The sequence below is a fragment of the Branchiostoma floridae genome, chromosome 3, assembly GCF_000003815.2.
Source record: "Branchiostoma floridae strain S238N-H82 chromosome 3, Bfl_VNyyK, whole genome shotgun sequence".
Taxonomy (NCBI): Eukaryota; Metazoa; Chordata; class Leptocardii; order Amphioxiformes; family Branchiostomatidae; genus Branchiostoma; species Branchiostoma floridae.
The window spans coordinates 32,763,982-32,786,580 of record NC_049981.1 but is presented as its reverse complement, the minus strand read 5'-3'; the positions used below and the strand labels follow the sequence as shown (position 1 = coordinate 32,786,580).

Below are 22,599 nucleotides of genomic sequence, written 5' to 3'. Positions count from 1 at the left end.
GGTTTGTATGAGTTCACTGTCTGTCTAAAACCGACCGTCCCTGACACCAGGGTTCACAAGTCAGGACAGCTCCTGTTGTTTACACAACAAGACACAAAACCAAACAACAAAATCGTTTTGCAGATTTCAGATTTTCTATTCTTATCGTTGCAAGGAACAAACCTACATCACATTTATGCAAAGTCAACTACAAAACACGATATTTAGGTTGTAAAAATTATGATTTTAGTTGATCGATAATGGAGGAAAAACCGAGCCCCAGGCAAAAGCCCCACTAGTTACACCCGTATGGCTTCATTCTGACAAAAGAACCTTCCGACCAACGCAATCGGAAATCATCGGTTCCATTCGGCCAGCTTCGGTATCTACTCGTTGTCCGTCGAACAATGGTCGACCGTCTCCGATGCACCTCTTCATTAACAAATGCTTGACGTTTGGATGTCTAAAACGCATTTTCTGCTGCTAAACCAACCCAAATGCGCTGGCTTTTGTAGGTTACAACATTTTTGACAGGTTAAAAAAATGGCTGTTTTCTGTGTTTTAAGATAAAATAGACTTTCCCCCCTCCCAATGGAAAACGAGGAAATTCTGAGTCATTCTTGTGATCTTGTCCCAAATCGTGATGGTTAGTTTTGTGCTTGCTCACATCGTTTATCTTAGACGTATTTTGACTTGAGATATAAAGACATGTATATCGGTAGTTTCATGCATCGGTGATTTCTGTATAAACACACACTCCAGCGCGACTGTAACAAGTCTGTACACACCGCGTCTGTAAAACCGGTCGTCCCTACACACGGGTTATCAGAGGTCAGGGCAGCTACTGTTATTCTAAGAGTCGAAATCAAACTGAACAAACCGTGTACATTTTCTATTTTCATCCTTGCAAAGAGAATTCAATACTACATTAAATAAAAGAAGGTTTTAACCTCACCAGGATGACTGATTTCAAAGATACAACACCATCTTTAGGTATTGGAGGACAAACTGAGCCCCGGGCGTATGCCACAATAATCAAACTGGAAATGCTACATTTTGCCCAGTGACCCTTTAAAGTAAGGCAGTCTGGAATCATCGGTCTCAGTCGCGAAACTTCGGTTTGTACTCGCCGCGTGTCGGGCATGACCCGACGGCCTCTGAATTACGGCATGCTCGGAAAAGGAACTCTAGACAGAAACAGCGTTTAATAATGTCCGTGATGCTCACTGTTCACCATTAACTGCACAAAGTGTGAAACTCCGTCAGTAACATGAACAGACAAAACATGACCTGTCGCTGGCTCCAGTGAACCCAGTAATTGTTGATAGAATAACAACTAAAACAAATCAGCAGAATCCGTTTCCATGCATCACATATTTTAAAAGAAAGATCCTGTTTAGTATAGACAGAATCTTATCCACTAACTTAACTAAAGCGATATCTTTTATCCATTACTACAAAGCGACCCTCAGGCACTTGCCACACCAATTAGATCGGTATTTCTTCCTTGTGCCGAGTAACTACGAATCGGCAGTCGGGAATTATCGGGCACCAATCGGCCACCTTCGCGAAACTTCGGTTCATATACGACGGCCTACGACGTTCTTCGAATCTTAAGTCATCGCTAAAAATATGAATGACGTATGAGGAAATGGGTCTTTTACGATGTTTCTAACCAATAAGGGAACAGAACCGTTGGGCTCAAAGTGATGTCATATCTAACAAGTCAGTCAGTCGCGGACAGGCCTTTGTGCACGTAGGCACTGTAGGTAGACGCTTACGTACTTTTTTGGGCGGACATATCTAAGAATGGACTCAAAAACGCTGCACGACATGCGTTACCACATGCACGGAGCCGTGCGGGGTAAAGGGGCATCTAATGGGCTCGGTACACTGATCGCTACTGTTGTGGCTGTAAGCTTCGTCACCATGTTTGTACTGGTGCGGCAGGGGGTGGAACTGGGAGAGATGAAGTCACAGATGTCACACCTGAAGGAAATTGAAGCCCAGCTGTCGCACCTGAAGGAAACAGAAGCGCACCTGAAGGACATGGAAGCCCAGCTGTCGCACCTGAAGGAAATGGAATCGCAGATGCAGGAGATGCGACAGTGGAGAGAACACCTGGATGGGCAGGTTAGACTATTTTGTACACATGCCAACATTTCATGCTCTCACCAGTTCACGTTTACTGTCAGTTACGTCTTCGAACCTTTATCTCCGGTTGTTGAGGTAATGTGCTTAACGATTACAGTGACTTTAGTGTTGAACAGACGGCGTGATTTAGCATTTCTAGCCGTATATTTTATCTATACGTCGTGAGACAAGCCCAGATCATGAGGGCTGGCGCATGTGGAGGTACAAAGTTTTATTGTTCTACTGATGTTGCCAGCAACCCCCCCCCCCCCCCCCATACAAGTTAGAAATTAGATCAAGAGAAAAAGAAAGTGTAGCTCTGGTTTAAATGTTGTCTGTTCTTTGAGCTATGTATAATTGCAACTTTCCCTAAATCTAAAAAATCTTAAATGTGATGTGGAGATGAATTTGTCATAACTTTAAGCAGCATAACCATTCATAAATTTTGGATTGTGCCTTGGTGATTTTACTAGGTTTAACAAATGATACAAGAGATTTTAATCTTTGCGCAAAGCAGTACAAACTTAACGACTTTGTCTGGACGAGTGCAATGAGGAGAATATTCGTCCCCTGCGGTATTTAGTCTGGACCTGCAGGACAGAGCTCGAGATGAACGAGTACTCAGTGCACGGTTGGCCGAGTTGGACCTTAACCAACCTGTATGTCAGCCTGACGAACGAGACTTTAACGACAAGCTGGGTCTCTAAGCGCATTAGCTTGATACGGAGTTAATTAGGTATACCTAATGTCGCCCTACAGGTCAGTCCTCAAGGTCCGAGCGCTCAGGAGGACGTGAGTGGGGCTGGGCGTGGCAAAAGCGCCACCTTTCTGTACGGAGCTGAAGTGCATCAGCGAGCCAAGAGATCTGTGCGCAACACTGGAGACTTTGCGAACAAGATTACATTGCCGATGACTATCGGGGGTAGGAGACACGCATTTAAATGATGTGCTTTTTATTTTCATTTTTCACACTCTTATAGTTATACTTTCTTTTAGCTGGAGCATAACTAACCGTGTATGGTGTTAATTTGGTAAACCAAGTATACTTGGGCTTTTAGGGTAATGATTGGATATAAAACCTTCATTCCAAGAAGCTCTCCTAGGTCATTCATGAGATGTTATTGATATTGTTATTGAGGGGCCGCGTAGCACAGTGGTAGTGTATTCGGCCCGTGACCGAGAGGTCGCCGGTTCGAATCCGCCTGCCGTGTTGCCGGTCTTGTGCCCTTGGGAAAGGCACTTTACACGACTTTCCTCACTTTACTCAAGTGAAAAATGAGTCCTCGGATAGGACGTTAAATGGAGGTCCCGTGTATGGGGAGAGCCATACCCTATGCACGTTAAAGAACCCGCCACATGTGCGAACATCCACCCGAGCGGATCAAACCATTCCGGCCAAAATAGGGGTAGGGAATCTCCCGAGCAGCCCTCGTAACCCCTGCTTCGCCTATTGGGTCAGTTAGTCCTCACTCATAGTGAGCAATTGGGCTGGTCTCAATCATGATGTTTCTGACCTAGGGCGAAGAGTTGCTGTTACAGTTCCAATCATGTAACCCGTAACCTTGAGTGGCCTTCAGGCCTTGTTACGTGGTGACCATTGAGTAAAAAAAAAAAAAAAATGCTACCTGAAATGTCTGACGGCCGCGAACTCTGACCGTTTCCCAAATCGCATCCAGTTGTTTGAGTAATTGCTGTTTGTTGCATGAATATGGAGATCATAACAAACGAAAATTGTATGTTTTCTTGTGATGATCAAATGATACATCAATTGCTATCTAATGAACAGGATGCCTTGCTGGACCCGCTGGACTGAACGGTGTCCAAGGCCCACCCGGACCTCCCGGCCCAGCGGGTCAGACGGGAACACCCGGCCCACCCGGTCCAACAGGACCACCCGGATACGATGGACTAAACGGTACGAAGGGTCCAGCCGGTGAAGCAGGACCTCCCGGTCCAACAGGACTTCCCGGTCCGCCTGGATCTGAAGGACCTCCTGGTCCCTCTGGACGAGACGGCCAGACAGGACCACCCGGCCAGACAGGACCAGCCGGTCCAACAGGACCTTCCGGTCCGCCCGGATCTGATGGACTAAACGGCACGAAGGGTCCGGCCGGTGAAGCAGGGCCTCCTGGTCCCTCTGGACAAAACGGTCAGACAGGACCACCTGGTCAGGCAGGACCACCAGGCCAGGCAGGACCACCCGGCCAGTCAGGACCAACAGGACCTTCCGGTCCGCCCGGATCTGATGGACTAAACGGTACGAAGGGCTCAGCCGGTGAAGCAGGGCCTCCTGGTCCCCCTGGACTTGACGGTCAGACAGGACCACCTGGTCAGGCAGGACCACCCGGCCCAGCTGGTGAGACAGGACCACCCGGCCCAGCCGGTGAGACAGGACCACTTGGCCCAACCGGTGACACAGGACCACCCGGCCCAACCGGTGAGAAAGGACCACCCGGTCCAACCGGTGAGAAAGGACCACCCGGTCCAACAGGACCACCCGGTCCGCCTGGATCTGATGGACCTCCCGGTCCCTCTGGACAAGACGGTCAGACAGGACCACCCGGTCAGACAGGACCACCCGGTCAGACAGGACCACCCGGCCCAGCCGGTGAGACAGGGCCACCCGGTCCAGCCAGTCCAACAGGACCAGCCGGTCCTACAGGACCACCCGGCCCAGCCGGTGAGACAGGACCTTCCGGATCTGATGGACTAAACGGTCCGCAGGGCCCAGCCGGTGAAACAGGTAGCGCCTCTGCCGGACCCAGCACTTCTAGTGGTAAGTATGTTGCACAATGTTGTTGCCGGTGAAACAGGTAGCGCCTCTGCCGGACCCAGCACTTCTAGTGGTAAGTATGTTGCACAATGTTGTTGCCGTACTTCGCCCATTTCTTTATCGTTTAGCCCCGGCAAGGAATAGTTATTTTCATGACCCGGATTCGTGCCTCCTTGTCGACTTGTGGCATCTTTTCCTTGAATGTTATCAACGAAAAATCTTCGTTATGATTTACGTCTACTATGTCATGACAATATGTATTGAACAGGACAATTTCTTCAACGATACAGCGGTGTAGTACGTAACACATCATTATGTTTTTTCGTTTCTTTTTTTATTCCCGACATAGGTGCTCCTCCATGTTTCCAATGAGATGTTGTATGCAAAATGGAGAAATATATATATATATATATATATATATATATATATATATATATATATATATATATATATCTTATCCTCTCTCCTTTTTTCAGAGCCATGGCCACTCTGTGACTTCCAGCACGGAGCCGGGGGTTGCGGCTTCACACAAGACACGAGCGACGACACGGACTGGGTCTGGGGGAGTCAGCACACCCCGACCAGTAACACTGGGCCGCCTCATGACAACACGTTCCGCAATAGCACAGGTACAGGTCTGGGGGAGTCAGTGCGCTGTCACGCCCCGTGTGCACTGACCCGACAATTCTCTAACGGTTTCGGGGTCAAACGGCTTTTTGAAAACACAGAAGTGAAAACTTACCAGTTCGACGTTCTTTCGGCATGTCCGACGCCTTTGCTCGGGCGGAGCGAGTAGCGGGGTTTCCCCATCTGAAGGACGGCCAAGCTCGGGCCATCCGAGCTGTTACACAATGCAACGATTGTTTTGTCGGCGAATTGCCTCTCACGGAGTTGTGAATTATTCCTAACGTGTGTGTTAATAGGACAGATGAATGGCTAATCATTTTTAATATCACTTGTAGCGCCGAAAACATGCAGGCTCTTGGGGCTAGGCAATCAGAAAAGGCCAGCAATCAGCGACCCAGTACAAAAAAGATGGCCAGCAAAAGAGTATTATGAGCCCAAAAAAAGCCCCAGAGAGCCTGCTATGGAGGCTACCCCCCCCGGGCATAGAGATGCAATAATTACTTGAGTACAGTAACGTCGCTTAAGCCCCCTTCACACGAGAGCACGAATGAGCCGGAATGCCGTCCGAATGAATTTTTTTTTTCTATTCGTGGCAGTTCCTCGCATTTCGTACTGTATTCTAAACATTCGTACTGCATTCCAGATATTCGTCCCCGTTCTTTTGGCTGGCTCGACAGTTTTTGACATGTTAAAAACTGTCGAGGTGCATTCGAAGTGGAGAAATATCGAATGGCATTCATAGTGGATTCTAAGTGTATTCTGCCTATTCTAACTGCAGTCTGACCGCATTCTACGGCATTCCAACATTGTTCGAAACATTCTTATCTCATTCGATTGAGAACCGAAATGGCAAGCCACTTCGAATCCTGCCCGAAAGTGGCCGAAAGAATATCTCGAATGCAGTGAGAATGTCTAGAATACACTACGAATTCACAGGAATAGAAAATAATTTTCATTCTCACGGCATTCTGGCTCATTCCTTCTCGTGTGAATGGGATTTAAGGCCCATTTGGAATTCCCACCCGAATGGCCCCGAATGTGGCACGAATTTTGCAAATACTTCATTCCGGCTGGTTCGGCTTGATTCTTGCTGATTCGGTTTCAGTGTGAAGGCCCTATTAGTCTTGCATAGGATAGACTTGAGCGAACTGAGTTTTGCTATCAATCACAATACTTAGCAAATTTGACATTTCCTACATTTTCACGCAGAATAGCAAAAACATTTAAACCTATTTTCCAACACACTCCATCACCCTAACATGATTTCTGTTACCCCCACAGGGAAGTACATGTACGTTGAGGCCAGTGGTGGTACCGCAGGTGACACGGCTCGGCTCATCAGCGCACCGCTAAACACGGAGAACAACATCTGTCTGAACTTTAACTACCACATGTACGGCACACAAGTCGGCACTCTCAACGTGTACGTGAAACAGCGCGGGAACAACACCCTTGGAGAGGCCATTTTCAGTAGGTCAGACTTCCAGGGGGACCAATGGAAGTTCAGCGAGTTGGCACTGCCGAAACGGGAGGGATTCGTGCAGGTTAGAGTCCAATTTCATAGCTATTGATATTGAAATGTTATTCTATCTAGAAGGTGCGGGTGGACTAAAAGTGCCCATTATTTGTCCATTTTAATTGGATGCCGGGGTTATATATTAAAAAAAATGTATTTTAGAAAATTGAAGATTGCCATTTGACGTCAATGCCATTGGCAGACTTTTATATCAATGAGACCACCTTATTAGTCAATGATTTGTTTAACAACTTTCAATAAAAATTCCATATTCAGACGGTGTAAGCCAGTAAAGTTATATTCTGGTGCCAAAATTACGTCATACTACATCATAACGGTAGCAAAACTACAGAAAAGATAAAACAAGTAAGGATAACTGACTTCCGCAAAATAACATCAAAATATTCTAATTTTTAAACATTTTACTTAGATGGAATTATTCATGTTAACCACACATGTCCTACATATCATCACCATGACGATTTATTACATCATCACAGATTGTTTTTGAGACTGTTCGAGGCAGCGGTGCTTACGGCGACATTGCCATCGATGATGTCGGAATAGTAACGGATGCCTGCGGTGAGTACCCTTCTACAAGGGGTTCTGTAATAGATGCATTGGGCATGCTTTATCAGATAAAGAATGGACTTCACATCCTATGAGATATTCCATGTAAACTGAACAAATTAATCCTAATGCGATAAGTAATTTGGATAAAGCATGTCTATTAAATTAGGATCGGCCATTGTCTCTATATAACAGGTAACACTCTAGGCCGCAAACTGTACTCCTAGGTCAGATTTGATTTACGCTAACTTCTCATGTGTGTTATCTGTCTTTTCGGCCAATTGTTACTATTTTTCAGCCACCTAGAGACTAGCGTATCGCACCAGATGCAGATTCGCATGCATGGCTAAATCACGCCGACTTGTCCTATGTATTGAATCATTTTCTTGTCACCTTTTATCTCAACAGTACGCTTAACCGGCAGAAACACCTCTGCCGAAGGAAGGGTGGAAGTGCTTCACTACGGGGAGTGGGGAACGGTCTGTAACGACCGGTGGGGAGACGAGGATGCGCAGGTGGTGTGCCGTCAGCTGGGCTACCGTTACGCCCGGCCTGTGTCCTCCCAGCGCTCCTTCGGGCGGGGCGGCGGCCACATCTGGATGGACCAGGTGGCCTGTACCGGGAACGAGTCCAGACTGACCGACTGTCCGCACAATGGATGGGGGGATCACGACTGTGCGCACGACGAGGACGCTAGTGTTTCCTGTTATGGTAAGATTGCTTTGGTATTTATATTGGCTTTGTAATGATCTCCATGAAAAATGGAGATCTTGTTTTGGGTGTGTCTGTCTATGTGTCGCTCTGCTTCCAAATAATTGTTGTCAGCATAACTCAAGAATCTCCGGATGGATGACTATGATATTTGGCGAGTAAGTAGATGTTGGGACCGAGGTCAAGGTGAAATTTGAGCCCCTTGGTATATACACAGTACAAAATTCTACACATGCAATATTCTACACATGTCCACCTTGGTACTACAGCACAGCTTTCGTTTTTTTTTGTATCTTTTGACCTGGACGTCTTGATATGTTGATGACAGATAGTTGTGAAGTTAGGAAGAAGTGGTGTATGTTTCAGCCCCCTAGCAGCTTGCTCAGGGTTATTTTTGTCAACATCTTCCAAGGACAATAACTGGACAATGGATTGATGGATATTCATGATATTAAGTTACAAGTAGCTTAGACAAAGATGTATATAATGAATTTCAAACTATGCAAATTAACTATCAATTTGCATATTCAATAGAGAAACCAATGCAGTGTTTTCCAATAAAAGGACTCAAATGCATGTGACATATTCTGGAACAAGTTGAGTTGTAATTTCCAACACAAAAATCGGACTAAATTCCGGCTGATAAGCTTCAGTCTTTGATAAGGAAGACATGTTACATATGGCATTTGTGACAGGTGGAACATTAATATATACCAATTATGCCAATGGGTCTAATTAGATAATCAATGCAAAAGTGCTACAATTCTTCTAAGTGGTGCAGTAAATGATTGGAATGTCAACATAGTGACCTGTGTACGTTAGTTAAAGGTGTACATAACCAAGCATAGATTATGTAGATGTTGAAGTCATTTGCATAATCAGAATATTTCATGGAGATATGAAGTCTCCGAACTCTTTTTTTAATGTTTTTGTATGATTCGTTCAAAACATAATTAGTGATCGCTTCTGTGGAAACAAATAGTGAATGATGATCAGATAGGTCGATAAGATTGTGCTGTTGTTCAGCTTGAGTAGCATCACTACGTCTGCTAATGTTCCTATTTTCAAAAAATGTAAATCTCATCCCATGATAAGCTGTGCTTTGACATTCATACTACTTTTTATCAAAACCCATGATGCAATAAATTATGCAAAAATGCAAACGGTAAATGTGCTATTGCAAGTCGTTCGGTATAAAGTTATATGTATGTATATACATTTCTTACACAGATTCTACAGGTTGCGATGAGTACCGTGCCTCAGGGCGGACAGCAAGTGGCGTGTACACGGTGTTTTTCTACCCTGACCGGATCGGAACCTACTGTGACATGGACACTGCAGGTACTGTATATCTGAAAAAAAAACTTCCCCATAACGGCATGTCTTGTCTGTAAATTTTTCTTTTCTACACTGGTTATGACAATTATCCTTCCTCAGCCCCAGAGTCTGCTTATGAAGATCTAGTATGATTGTGTCAACGTATCAGGAAAAATGTCTAAAATACATTGTTTTTTTCAGCGACTCAACAATCATAAGATAAGATTCCTCGACCATTCTATTAGATACCTTGACTATATTACTAGTATAACATTACTTGGCCACAGTGATAGTGTTAAGCTTGTCGATTGTACCTCTACACAGAAGGCGGGTGGACAGTGATCCAGCGGCGGCAGGACGGGTCGGTTCCCTTCAACCGGAACTGGGAGGAGTACAAGCTGGGCTTTGGCGACAAAAAGGGGGAATTTTGGCTTGGGAACGAGATCATCCACCTCCTGACAAACTTTAAAAAACACCAGTTAAGAATTGACATGGAGGATTGGCAAGGCAATCAACGTTTCGCCCTTTATAGCACGTTCAGGTTAGTGTTTTTGATGGAATAAACGTACAAACACATTTGCGCACACACATACTCACACATCGGGTAGAGGTCTCGATCTGACAGAATCTGCGATTCTACCGGTAGAGGTCGCGCTCTGAGTTCAGATCAGTTCGCGCTCTGAGGCTCTGTCGAAAGAAACTCTAATCGGAATCTCTACCGGTAAAAAGTGGTCAGATTAGTTCTGAAACGTCTAATACTTTGATTTATATCATACCTGTAACGCGAAAACGTTCGATACAGGTGTTCCGGACCGTGTGATAATTGTCCGTATGACATAGGCTTCGAAGTTGTATCACACGGGTTTCCATCGATTAAATAGAACGCGATGTCGAAAATTGGAAGCATGTTCCGTTAACCGTTTCGAAGCATATTCCGTTAACCGGTTCGAAACTTGTTCCTTTACCTAGTTCTTTTGTTCGAATGGACGAATAAAGTTGTTATCGCAATGTGCATTCAGGACAGGTTTTTTGCTCTTTTTTTCGATAAACATGAGTTTCCTCCTCGATCCCAGCCCTCCCGCAGGTCGGATCGCCTGGTACCTCGCGTGATACGAAATACCCCGTGTTGTATTCTATATTAATATTATCTAGTGGTATAGATTCATTTTCCCCTCAGTATGCCGCAGTAGTGAAGCACTCTGTCTGGCGCGGTAGTCACAGTCCCCACAGTTGGGCCATTCCGTGCGCCCGTCTTAGCCCGGGACCTTAGAAGCCCCCCCCCACACACACACACACACACTTTGTCCTTCAGGGGGCTATCTGTGGGTAGCTCAATGTAGATACACATTAAAGTAAACCATTATTCTTATAAGGTTATATTTACCTCCATGAACATGAAATGTCATGGAGTATATAGTGGAGTAGATTCATCCCTCAAGCTACCGACATCTTGCACACTGCAGTCGTCCCTCAGAAAGACACCTGGGCCGCATAGTTCAAGTTGTGAACTTTTATTCAGCCTGTCGGCCAAACTTGTTTTCCTATCTACAGCTTCTTCCGTGGCTAGAGGCTAAATGACACAAGTACAGTGAAGTTTGCACCTATATACCTTTCCAGTGCATTCTGCCCTCGGTGCGTACTGCACCGGTACCGCACCTTAAATCATAGAGGCAGGTTGCCCTGACCTCAGGTGACCTATAGCATGACTTCATCTGTTGTTCTAGAACAATTACACATGTCATAAAAGGTCTGTTTACACATTCGATATACAGGAAGTAAAGAGGGATATCCATCTTTTTCCGAGATGTTGTCTTCCCTTGGCTGTTTATCTTGCTCTGGCGTGTAGCTCTGGCTTCTCAGCATCTTGCGGGGTTTGGACAACTTGTGGATGACGTCCCCCTTCTTTCCTCTTGAAATTTCATGGAGGTTATATTTTACCCTGTTTGTGTGTCTGTCAACAAGATAACTCAAGAACGGATGGGTGGATTGGTTTCATACTTGGCGTGTTCGTGGTGTGTGATGAAAGCTGAAAATTATTAGATTTTGGAACCCCTTAGCGGCTTCCCTTGGTGCTGCAGCGCAACTTCCGGGTTTGCTATAGGTGTTAGATAGCTCTTGTGCTCAGGAATAAGTGACATGAGTTTGGCCCCCCTAGCGACTAGTTTTGGGATAGCAGGGGCATTTTTGTCAAAAACTTCTGAAGACGATGACTCAATAAGGGAACAGCGAATTTTTATGACTTTTGGTATGTTGGTACCTTAGACAATGTTGTACAAAATGAAATACTAATTATGCAAAAAAGGAATGCATTTGCATAATTAATGAGAATATTCTATCATAGCAGTTTTTTCTATGTATCTCTTGTCCCGGACGTGATATGGTCTTGACATTTGGGTGGTAGATAGCTTTCAGTGTCATGACAAAGTGGGGCAAGTTTCAGCCCCCTTAACATTTATGGCAGGTATGGTCTCTCAGGCAGGTAATGACAGACAAACGCTAGTGAAAATATAACATCCATGACATTTCATTGAGATAATGATGGGAATGTAATAACTGTGACATATGTACGTTAGTCAATGTTGAAAACACCATGCATAAATTATGTTAATGTCTTAGTCAATTGCATGAAATTTACAAAAGCTCTGGTAGGTTTACCTGGGCTAATATCACCCTAAAAAATCATTATTAGGGTTACTGGGACTAAATGGTACAAAGGTATGAACTGAGTTCCACAAGTCAGTTAGCCTTTTACATTCCAGAAAAATAGGTTTATAATTGTCAACATTTCAACTGTCACATATTTTACATAATGATGTGCCGTAATGTTCCCATCCAGGGTGTCCGGTGAGGCGGACGGTTACCGGCTGCACGTTTCTGGTTATTCTGGTAACGCGGGAGACTCCATGACTGGCTCGCACTCCAACAACGGGTACAGGTTCACCACTGTGGACAGGGACAATGATGTCTGGCCCAGCCATTGTTCCCAGCGGTACGGACAAGGCGGCTGGTGGTTTAGGAGCTGCAGCCACTCCTACCTTAACGGCCGTTACCTGGGCAACTGTGGGAGCTCCTGTTCAACCTGGCAAGGTTTGATGTGGTACAACTGGAGAGGCTCTGATTACTCCCTTAAATCTGTGTCTATGAAAATCAGACCATAACCAGAGCATCTTGGAACATTTTCTGCGGAATCTTGCTACACTCATGTCTGGCAATACTTACATGTCAGTTTTCTTTTTCAGCAGCGTTAATACCTTTAAGGAAAAGTAGATTATAATCATTTGATATATATTCATGCATTTAACGGTCAAACAAAAGTGCTTTAGCAGATTGATGTCTTTTTATGAGCAGCATTAATACCTAAGGAAAAGGAAAAGTAGATTATGATAATTTGATACATACTCATGGATTTAATGCCCACAAACGTGCTTCACCAGATTGATGTTTCGGTTCACTAGCATTTTGCTGTGACGTGTTGGACAAATTGCATTGTTTGGGTAAATTATATTATCATTCAAAGAAATGTAGGAAAGTACGGCCACCTGCATAGGGGGAAGATTAAGCCAGAATAAAGGTAATGTAGCGGAGTCAATTCGCGTGTTTTGTAGTGAAACATACATAATTTCTATAATCAGGCTTCATTTCCAGCACGACATTCTGACGCTTGAAGAAATGTTCCACACTGTATTGGGCAGCTTAGAAACCTAATGCATTTTTTAAAGAAAAGAAATAGTCTTTTAATTCTTACAGGTGAATTGGTCAGCAACATTCTACATTAGATAAAATGTATAGTTTACTGCTACTTTCTAATCTTCTTGTAAGTTACTTTGAGAATTTATAGTGTTTTTTGTTTCTATATTATGATATACCATTACTTGAATTACTCTTACGTACCCCGAGATGACACAATGAGGGAGCTACGCGGTAAATTAGAGAGTATATAAAATTACAGTTCAGCTTTCAAAGAAACAGTCCAGGACTGGAGAAGCTCGCCCTGCATAACGCCGCTGGGCACTGTCGAACAGCGTAGACTCGGGCCGAACTTGTCTGAACCCCGCCGTTCATTTTCAAATGTTACGGTTTGTCAACTTTTAGAGTATACTACATTTGTACCAAAATATACAAGACACGACTAGACCTATAGCTGTATGCATTTTTCTGTGTCTTCTTATCAGACAGCACGACGTCAAAGTGTATTTTTGCGTAATATTCTCTGCACGTATGTTTAATTGGTCCAATATACAATGATGAATGGTTTAAGTTTTAATCTCAACATATGTACGCTTTTAGTGCAGTTGTCTGCAAATGATACATATATAATACAACAGTATAAGTATTGGTGGCGGTGGATTCTATTGCCTCTTTGGAATAAAGTGCCATTTTCTAAAAAAATAATTCCAATGTCTGATCTGGGTGTCGTCCTTAGTAGACTTCCTGTCGTGTCACAGTGACTGCCTACTTTGCTACCCCAAGCTGCGTTCATTTCGGAAACTTTAAATTTGTTTTCAATTTTCATTGCATTTTGGCATTCAAAAAGAATGTAAAAAGAAATCTTACTAAAACGTATCACGAATTGACCCTGGAGGTGCACATGATCATCACCAACAGATCATTTTTGAGTAAAGGTAAATCAAATATTCCACATCAGCGCAGAGAAAGGCGGGCAAGGCGATGACTGACCAACGGGATTCACCACACTTATTGTGCCATTTGTACACAAGAAAACAGCTAGCCAACGCAAGTGTTCTCTGTCATCTTTTTTTTTTTCAATTTTACATCCACCTCCTTCCATAGGCTGACTTTGTTGTACAGTGTGCAACAAATTTCGAACTTTTTCGCTGGATACAGATAGATATATTTGGGAACACACAACTCTTCGTAAATATGACTTTTGGACCTAACGTTAACATTTGTGTATTCAGAGTCCGGAAAAGAGGAAAATTGCAAGCACACATACGGTGATTTTAATTTTTTTCATTGAAACACAGAATTTTATGCTCAAGTGAACAAATCGATAGATTACTGACACAATTGCCTAGCCTTGACGCCTTTCCGAACATCTGTGTAATCAATAGCATTCAAAACGAACGGACACGGGCTAGGATTACGAAGCTACTCGCCCTACTATATATATGATGTTCCGTTCCATATTTGTGTAGGGATATAGGTTGATAGATTTATTAAGACCAATTGTAATCTGTATCTCTGTTATATTTTATCTGACCCTTACCTCCCTCATGACCTCAATGAAAATCGGCCTGCTCAGACTGACTTGAGCTTCTCTTGAATAAATAAAGGTTCAAACAAACAAAGGAGCATGCTTCTATGAATAATTGCACCATAAATAAAGTAGTACACCATAGAATCGCACAATCCTAATAGGTATATCGCGTTTTCTTTGTTAGAGATTGAAATATTCCTTACGTTTAGTGACGGTTAGCAATTAGCGGTTCAGCTGACATACATGTATTGACACGTTGAGGTAATCAGTACAAGTCGACCTTTAAACTTTCACCTCCACTATTCGTATCCGCCATATTGCTTTGCTCGTTAGAAAATTGAATGTACACAATCGTACAATTGGGGACGCTTTGACGTCTTCGTCGGTCCCAAAGACGAAAACGAGCAACAGCAGCAGGTATGTAAGATGTTTTTTTTCGATAAGAGAAGGTTTTTATGTGTTGGTAGACTCACTAATAAGTTGTACCTCCGTAGCTAAATGGGAGGGGTGGGGGGCGGCGGGGCTTTGTGTACAGTAGATTTCCTCAGCCAGGTGGGCGTCGTCTTCCTATTCCTTGCCACACTGCAGAAGTTGAATGGGAATTCTAAGGCATCGGATGACTCCTTCGTCAATTCAATTTAGGAATTAAAGTTGCATTGTAATTTTAAAGCGTTAATTAATTGAACAGGTCAATATGGCACTACTCTTATGTTATGTGAAAAGTGGGTACAGTAAATGAAGAAAAAAATTAAATTACTTATTTGATTTATACTATTGTCACTTAAGTCAAAATTCCAACTTAGCAGCAATCAGAACTTTGTGGAATACTGCTTCCCCATCATACAGGTGGAGATATGGCATCAGCTAGTTGTGGGTCTCCTACTGAAGTTTCTCAAGAGACATTGACAGATGAAGTCACAGGAAAGCCAAGAGCTGACATGGGAAGCTGCAAGGACAAGTCCAACATGAAGGGTGTGGCACAGCATGCTGGGAAAGAACCTTACATGTGTGGGGAGGGCAGAAACACTGGTGAGAAACCCTACATGTGTGGGGAGGACAGGAACACTGGTGAGAAACCCTTTATGTGTGGGGAGGACAGGAACACTGGTGAGAAGCCCTCCATGTGTGGTGGAGGTAGAAACACTGGTGAAGAACCCTATACTTGTGGGGAGGGCAGGAAAACTGGTGAGAAACGCTACATGTGTGGGGAGGGCAGGAACACTGGTGAGAAACGCTACACGTGTGGGGAGGGCAGGAACACTGGTGAGAAACGCTACACGTGTGGGGAGGGCAAAAACACTGGTGAGAAACCCTACATGTGTGGGGAGGGCAAAAACACTGGTGAGAAACCCTACATGTGTGGGGAGGGCAAAAACACTGGTGAGAAACCCTACATGTGTGGGGAGGGCAGGAACACTGGTGAGAAACGCTACACATGTGGGAAGGGCAAAAACACTGGTGAGGAACCCTACATGTGTCGGGCGCGCAGAAACACTTGTGAAGAACCTTACATGTGCGCAGAGGGCAAAAACACTGGTGAGAAACCCTACAAGTGTGGTGAGGACAGAAACACTGGTGAGGAACCCTACATGTATGGGGAGAGCAGAAACACTGGTGAGGAACCCTACATGTATGGGGAGTGCAGAAACACTGGTGAGGAACCCTACATGTGTGGGGAGGTCAGAAACACTGGTGAGGAACCCTACATGTGTGGGGAGGTCAGAAACACTGGTGAGAGACCCTTTATGTGTGGAAACACTGGTGAGGAACCCTACATGTATGGGGAGAAATCCTACATGAGTGGGGAAGGAGGAAACTCTGAGGAGGAACCTTACATGTACGGTGGATACATGGCAGAGCTCAGCAGGGATGTGACATCCATACAGGAGGAAAGATGCAGGACAGTTACCAGTACGGAGATGTTGCGTACCAGCAGTTTGACATGCAGACTTACTCTGATCTGCAGACATCCCAGAAACCGTACAAATGTCACCAGTGTAACTTCAGCTCAGCGTGGAAGAAAAGCCTGATTGTCCACATGGCAAAACACACCGGGGAGAATCTCTACACGTGTGGGGAGTGCGACTACAAGACAGCTAACAAGTACCATCTGTCCAGACACGTCAAAATCCACACAGGGGAGAAACCATACAAATGTGACCAGTGCAATTTCCGTACCGCCTGGAAAAACTACTTGGATGTACACCAAGCTAAACACACTGGGGAGAAACCATACCTGTGCGGTGAGTGTGGGTACAGGACAGCTGACAGGTCCTACTACTCTCAGCATATGAAGATACACACCGAAGGGAGACCCCACAAGTGCGGAAAGTGTGACTACAGGTCAGCCAAGAGGTCCCACCTCAATCAGCACATGAAGACCCACACAGGAGAGAAGCCTTACGCGTGTGACCTGTGTGACTTCTGCACTGCTTGGAAACAAAACCTGGACATCCACATGGCAAAACACCGCGGAGACAAACCCTACATCTGTGTGGAGTGCGGATACGACACGGCCGACAAGTCCAACCTAGCACAGCACAAGAAGACACACACAGAAAACAAACCGTACAAGTGTGACCAATGTGAGTACAGCGCAGGTAGGAAAGCGGACTTGGACACACACATGGTGAAACACACCGGTGAGAAACCGTATGTTTGCGGGGAGTGTGGGTACAAGGCTGGTACCAAATCACACCTCTCCAGACATGCGAAAGTCCACTCCGGAGAGAAGCCCTACAAGTGTCCCCTGTGTGAATTCTGCACAGCTAGAAAAGCTCACCTGGACAGACATATGTACAAGCACACCGGTAGGAAACCCTACATGTGTAGGGAGTGCGGATTCAAGACAGCTGACAAAGCTACCCTATCCAGTCACATAAAGACACACACAGGAGAGAAGCCGTACAAGTGTGACTTGTGTGACTTTGGCGCGGTCAGGAAAAGCCAAGTGGACATACACATGGCTAACAAACACACAGGTGAGAAACCCCACAGCTGTGGCGAGTGTTCGTTCAGGACGGCTGATAGGTCCAGCCTCTCCAGACATGTGAAAGTTCACACAGGGGAGAAGCCGTACAAGTGTGATCTGTGTGACTATGCAGCGCGCCAGAAACACCAGTTGGACAGGCATGTAGCAAAGCATTTCGCAGGAAAAGGGAAGACTGAAAAGTGAGATTTCTGTAGCATGTGTGCAGGTCGCTTTTTATGTATATCAGCTTTAATCGCTTTTTCATACATACATCTGTAATACAGATGTATGAAAAATTAAAAAAATACATGTATGTACATCAGGAGCAATTATGATTACTTAAAACAATTAGATTCATGTAATGCAAAAACAGGTTTAAGTATACCAACTTAAGGTATCTCGGTTGGCTAAATTGGCATTTTGACCTTCCACTGTTTTCTTATTAATGAATTAAGAAAGAATGGAGCCGTAACGAATGTTGATAGATGGGCATTAGAGAATTCTAAATCTGATTTTTTGGGGGCCAAATTGATGACGTCATCATTTTTATTACCTCTGATATTATTTTTTTCTATGACAAAATACAGCACTTTGGTACATACCACTGTAATGATACTTCGTTTTTCGTTGCATAATGATGAAAGCTACAAACGTAGTGTTGCGCAAACGTGATATCTACTAACGATCTGTAGTTATTAAGAATCAAATTTTTTAATTAGATGAAAACAAACATTTTCTAATTACTACAGATCATTAGTAGATATCAATTTGCGCAACACTACGTTTGTAGCTTTCATCATTATGCAACGAAAAACGAAGTATCATTACAGTGGTATGTACCAAAGTGCTGTATTTTGTCATAGAAAAAAATAATATCAGAGGGAATAAAAATGATGACGTCATCAATTTGGCCCCCAAAAAATCAGATTTAGAATTCTCTAATGCCCATCTATCAACATTCGTTACGGCTTCATTCTTTCTTAATTTATTAATAAGAAAACAGTGGAAGGTCAAAATGCCAATTTAGCCAACCGAGATACCTTAAGTGGAAGCAATGAATACGCCAATACATGTAGTATGAAAAAAAGGTAGTTATGGAACTCAAAGTTGTATAACTTACATCTGAAACTAAATGTACATACACATGTAGTTGACACATGTTTATAGGGAGTAGTGTGCCAGTCGGTTCATGTGCTATGTGCTTAGAAACTTGATTCATGTCCACCCTTTGTCCAAATAAAGCTGAGGGAATGTGACCGATTGGAGTCCAGTTCTCTGGTAAATCATAGCAACAACATTCAGACAAACACAAGGCTAGGTGTGGCCTCTATCAGGCTTTGTAGGTCTTAAGTAAAATTGTAGAATTTGGCCAAATAGACAGATTGCCTGAGGCGTTTGATGGCATGGGAGTACAGTTTGTACCCTTGACAGTCCAACTCCTCTGACATGTTGCATGTCTACATGTATTTTGTACATTTCTACTACTGTAAATGCATTTAATTTCGCGGGGATTTAATTTCGCGGTAGCACCATGCACTGTAGTCTCATACTGTAATGGAAAAATGTTTGCGGTGGTTTTAAATTCGCAGTGAAGCGGCCACCGCGAAAACCGCGAACATTTATCCACCGCGAACATTTCTGCATTTACAGTATTTTTTCAGAGACCTGTACAGCCTGGTAGAGACTAGAATACATGTACATTACTGAAATAGATCAATATCATCAATTAATATGTATATGAATATTGCAATATTTGATATTAGTCTTGTGAAAAACAATTAACCGAAATTAAAGAAACTCTTCAGGCATTAAGGCTAATTGATATTTGTTCCTGGAATAGTAGTAGCCTCTACCAGGCTCCATAGGTCGCTGCAAAGATAATGCTAGAAATTAGATGACGGATTAGATTGAATGTGGCCTGCTAGCTACTCTGACACTATTCAGTCTATTTGGTCTATTTCTACCATTTTCTCAACAACCTGTGGAGTCTGGTAAAACTTAGAATAGTGACATTAGAAAGTTTTTTTTTTTTTTTTTTCATGATCTAAATACCTTGATACCTTACAATACGTTTCCCTAGCATAACTCCTGAGTTCTAGTCAGTCACCCTCACACTCAGGGTTGACATCGCGGCAAAGCCTAACGATATCACCCCTGACAATTCAGCCAGGGTATTTGGGGCGTGGCTTCTAACCAACTGGCTTTTTGTTGTCGAAAGCTCGGAAAGGCGCCATATAAGGCGACTCATTAATATTCAAGAGCAAGATAACAGTACCAGCGTAACATTCTTTCAGCGTCCAGACGTCTTTATCAGGTACCAAATTTAACATTTGTCGGTTCTGTGGGTATAGGGTAACCACGGCATCACCGTATACATGTACCGACCTAGCATACGAAAAAAAAAAACATTACCATCACGCAAAGATAAACAGATCTTTGTACACGCCGCGCCGTACGCTGTTTGTTCGAAACTTGCAATCCGGTCGCTGATTGGCCCGCGACAAATCAGGCAAGCTCATTAGTATTCATAAGCAGGGCGCCCCAAATACCCTGGCTGAATTGTCAGGGGTGATATCGTTAGGCTTTGCCGCGATGTCAACCCTGAGTGTGAGGATGTATTCAGTGAACCAAAGTAATTGAAGTGTTACTGAAGTTAACAACATAAACAAGACTAGAAATTTATCTCCATTTAGGCCACGTTGATTTGATTATATGGATGACATCCACGCTCGCACCAATTTTCGGCCATTTCCAAAAAAAAAAAAAAAGTTTTCGACCACACAATAAATTGTGCAAAGCAGCTGTAAAATGAGCACAAATATTCCGTAGATTGAAAAAAAGTATCAGAAAACAGATAACTAATGCCATAGAATGCCAAAATGAATCTAAAGTCAAAGAATAAGATGTGAAAGGACAGAAGAGAAAAAATCTATTGTTGGTTGGGGGAGGTACCAGTACAGAAAATTCAGGTCCAGACGATCATTTCCAGGTCCGGACATGAACCTGGACCTGATTGTCTGTGGAAACTTGAGAACTGGTAATACTCAAAATAATGGTAATTGGTCAATTTTGCTACAAAGGAATCTGTTTGGTGGATTATTGGATTCCCACTGCATTTTAAAATCCCACCTCCATGTTAAATAAAGGCTAACTGTCTCGGTACCTTTGACTGTAGAAACTTGGTGCAATTGACTATAAATTGACTATAAACTCTACTTGACTTCACTCTTGTTGTCTTCTTGGCCCCCCGGTTAGACCCCAAATGGCTGCCGACATAGTGTGTCCATTTTGTAATTGGCGAAACCTGTTCGTCTGGTTTTTTTTACACCTAACTGTTGGTATACCATACTATGTGTGTTTAGTCCTATGTTCCACCTTCCTGGCCACTTTGATTTCATACTGAAGGCAACTTTTTTTTTTTGGCCAAACTTTTTTTTTATTCGCTCGCTCGCATCAGTTTTGGAGTTCCTGGAGGATGTCATCCATATAATCAAATCAACATGGCCTTAGCTGTTCCTCACGGCTTTTGTGATGTGCGTCATCACGCGATGAGATTTGGATAATCAGGTGTATCTATTATTGTTGGCGAGGAACTGTGACCTTTGACATGTCAAGACTTAATTTGCTATCCGCCATCTTGATTCCTGTCGATGTTTCCTTCGTCCAGTTTTTGCAGTATTCTGCCGATTTTGTCCTGTCCAGAATAAGTTGAAGGTAAGAATTTGATTGCCAAGAGATATTTTTGCAAGAATTATTTAGTTATTATGAATATCCGAGTACGTGCTTGGTACAAAAGGTCGTAGAACTTACGTAAATATTTTCATGTGTGTGGGGAGGGGGGTGGCGTTGGCATTTAGAACAGCGTTCCCGTTCATAATTTCCAGATAAAAATAGACTACACACTATTAACTATGAACATTCATTTTCGCTTCTCCAAGCAGTGGTTACCGTCAGGGGAGTATAAGTAGTCTGCAATTCTTATCAGCCATTCATTAAGTATAAATCCACGGCGAACATTGGGCTGTTCCAAAAAATAATTGAGAAGGGGGGGTGGAAGAGGTCTCAATCCAGCTTCCGACCCAACCCCCCCATCCGATCCAGATTTTTTTTACCCAACCCCCCCGTCCAATCCAATTTCATCATTTTCACCCAACCCCCCTATCCAATCCAGATTTCCCTGACCCAACCCCCCTATCCAATCCAGATTTCCCTGACCCAACCCCCCTATCCAATCCAGATTTCCCTGACCCAACCCCCCTATCCAATCCAGATTTCCCTGACCCAACCCCCCTATCCAATCCAAATTTCCCTGACCCAACCCCCCTATCCAATCCAGATTTCCCTGACCCAACCCCCCTATCCAATCCAGATTTCCCTGACCCAACCCCCCTGTCCAATCCAATCGCTTCATCCCGTCCGTTGGAGATTTTCGAGTAAGAAATTGATGTCCATTTTCAGACATTTTCTAATGAAAAAAGACCTGCTGTTCATCAGCCAAATCAGTCATTGGTCATGATTGGACACGGGTGCTGTCCTGGACCAGCATCCAAACCAATCGGGACGCTTTTCTTTTTACAGAGGCTCTTATGACCCTGGGTACTTAGTTATTTATCTCATAATCATTATAAGTTGCACAATACAGTATTAATTAACTATTATGCACTGTTTTGCAAATGTTCATCCCTTGATTTGTTATTTTTGATTGCAATAGAATAATGTTAAACAAACAGTCATTTTCTCAAGTAGGTGCTAATCAGTAACAACTGTATGTCACACTAGTGGGT

General features: G+C 43.6%; 3 protein-coding genes across 3 annotated transcripts in view; all 3 read left to right on the top strand.

The window, feature by feature from the left end:
* Window positions 1-13,941, top strand: part of LOC118411856 (microfibril-associated glycoprotein 4-like) — a 33,241-nt gene extending 19,300 nt beyond the window's left edge. The window contains exons 3-6 of the mRNA XM_035814343.1: window positions 8,007-8,309; window positions 9,540-9,650; window positions 9,951-10,167; window positions 12,463-13,941. Coding sequence (XP_035670236.1) covers window positions 8,007-8,309; window positions 9,540-9,650; window positions 9,951-10,167; window positions 12,463-12,784 — 953 coding nt within the window. The 3' untranslated portion in view covers window positions 12,785-13,941. The remainder of the gene's footprint in view (window positions 1-8,006; window positions 8,310-9,539; window positions 9,651-9,950; window positions 10,168-12,462) is intronic.
* Window positions 13,942-15,149: 1,208 nt separating this feature from the next.
* LOC118411410 (zinc finger protein 717-like) lies at window positions 15,150-17,016 on the top strand. Its single transcript, XM_035813681.1, has 2 exons — window positions 15,150-15,261; window positions 15,691-17,016. The coding sequence occupies exon 2, from the start codon at window positions 15,699-15,701 to the stop codon at window positions 16,872-16,874; it is 1,176 nt and encodes a 391-aa protein (XP_035669574.1). The 5' UTR covers window positions 15,150-15,261; window positions 15,691-15,698; the 3' UTR covers window positions 16,875-17,016.
* The window catches only part of LOC118411855 (zinc finger protein 91-like), an 18,445-nt gene continuing 12,728 nt past the window's right edge, over window positions 16,883-22,599 (top strand). The window contains exons 1-2 of the mRNA XM_035814342.1: window positions 16,883-17,496; window positions 17,551-18,015. Of these exons, the coding sequence (XP_035670235.1) occupies window positions 16,883-17,496; window positions 17,551-18,015 (1,079 nt within the window). The remainder of the gene's footprint in view (window positions 17,497-17,550; window positions 18,016-22,599) is intronic.

What these genes read in the sequence shown, in the direction of transcription:
- LOC118411410 (XM_035813681.1), top strand. Translation starts at nt 15,699, where the DNA reads ATGGCATCAGCTAGTTGTGGGTCTCCTACTGAAGTTTCTCAAGAGACA.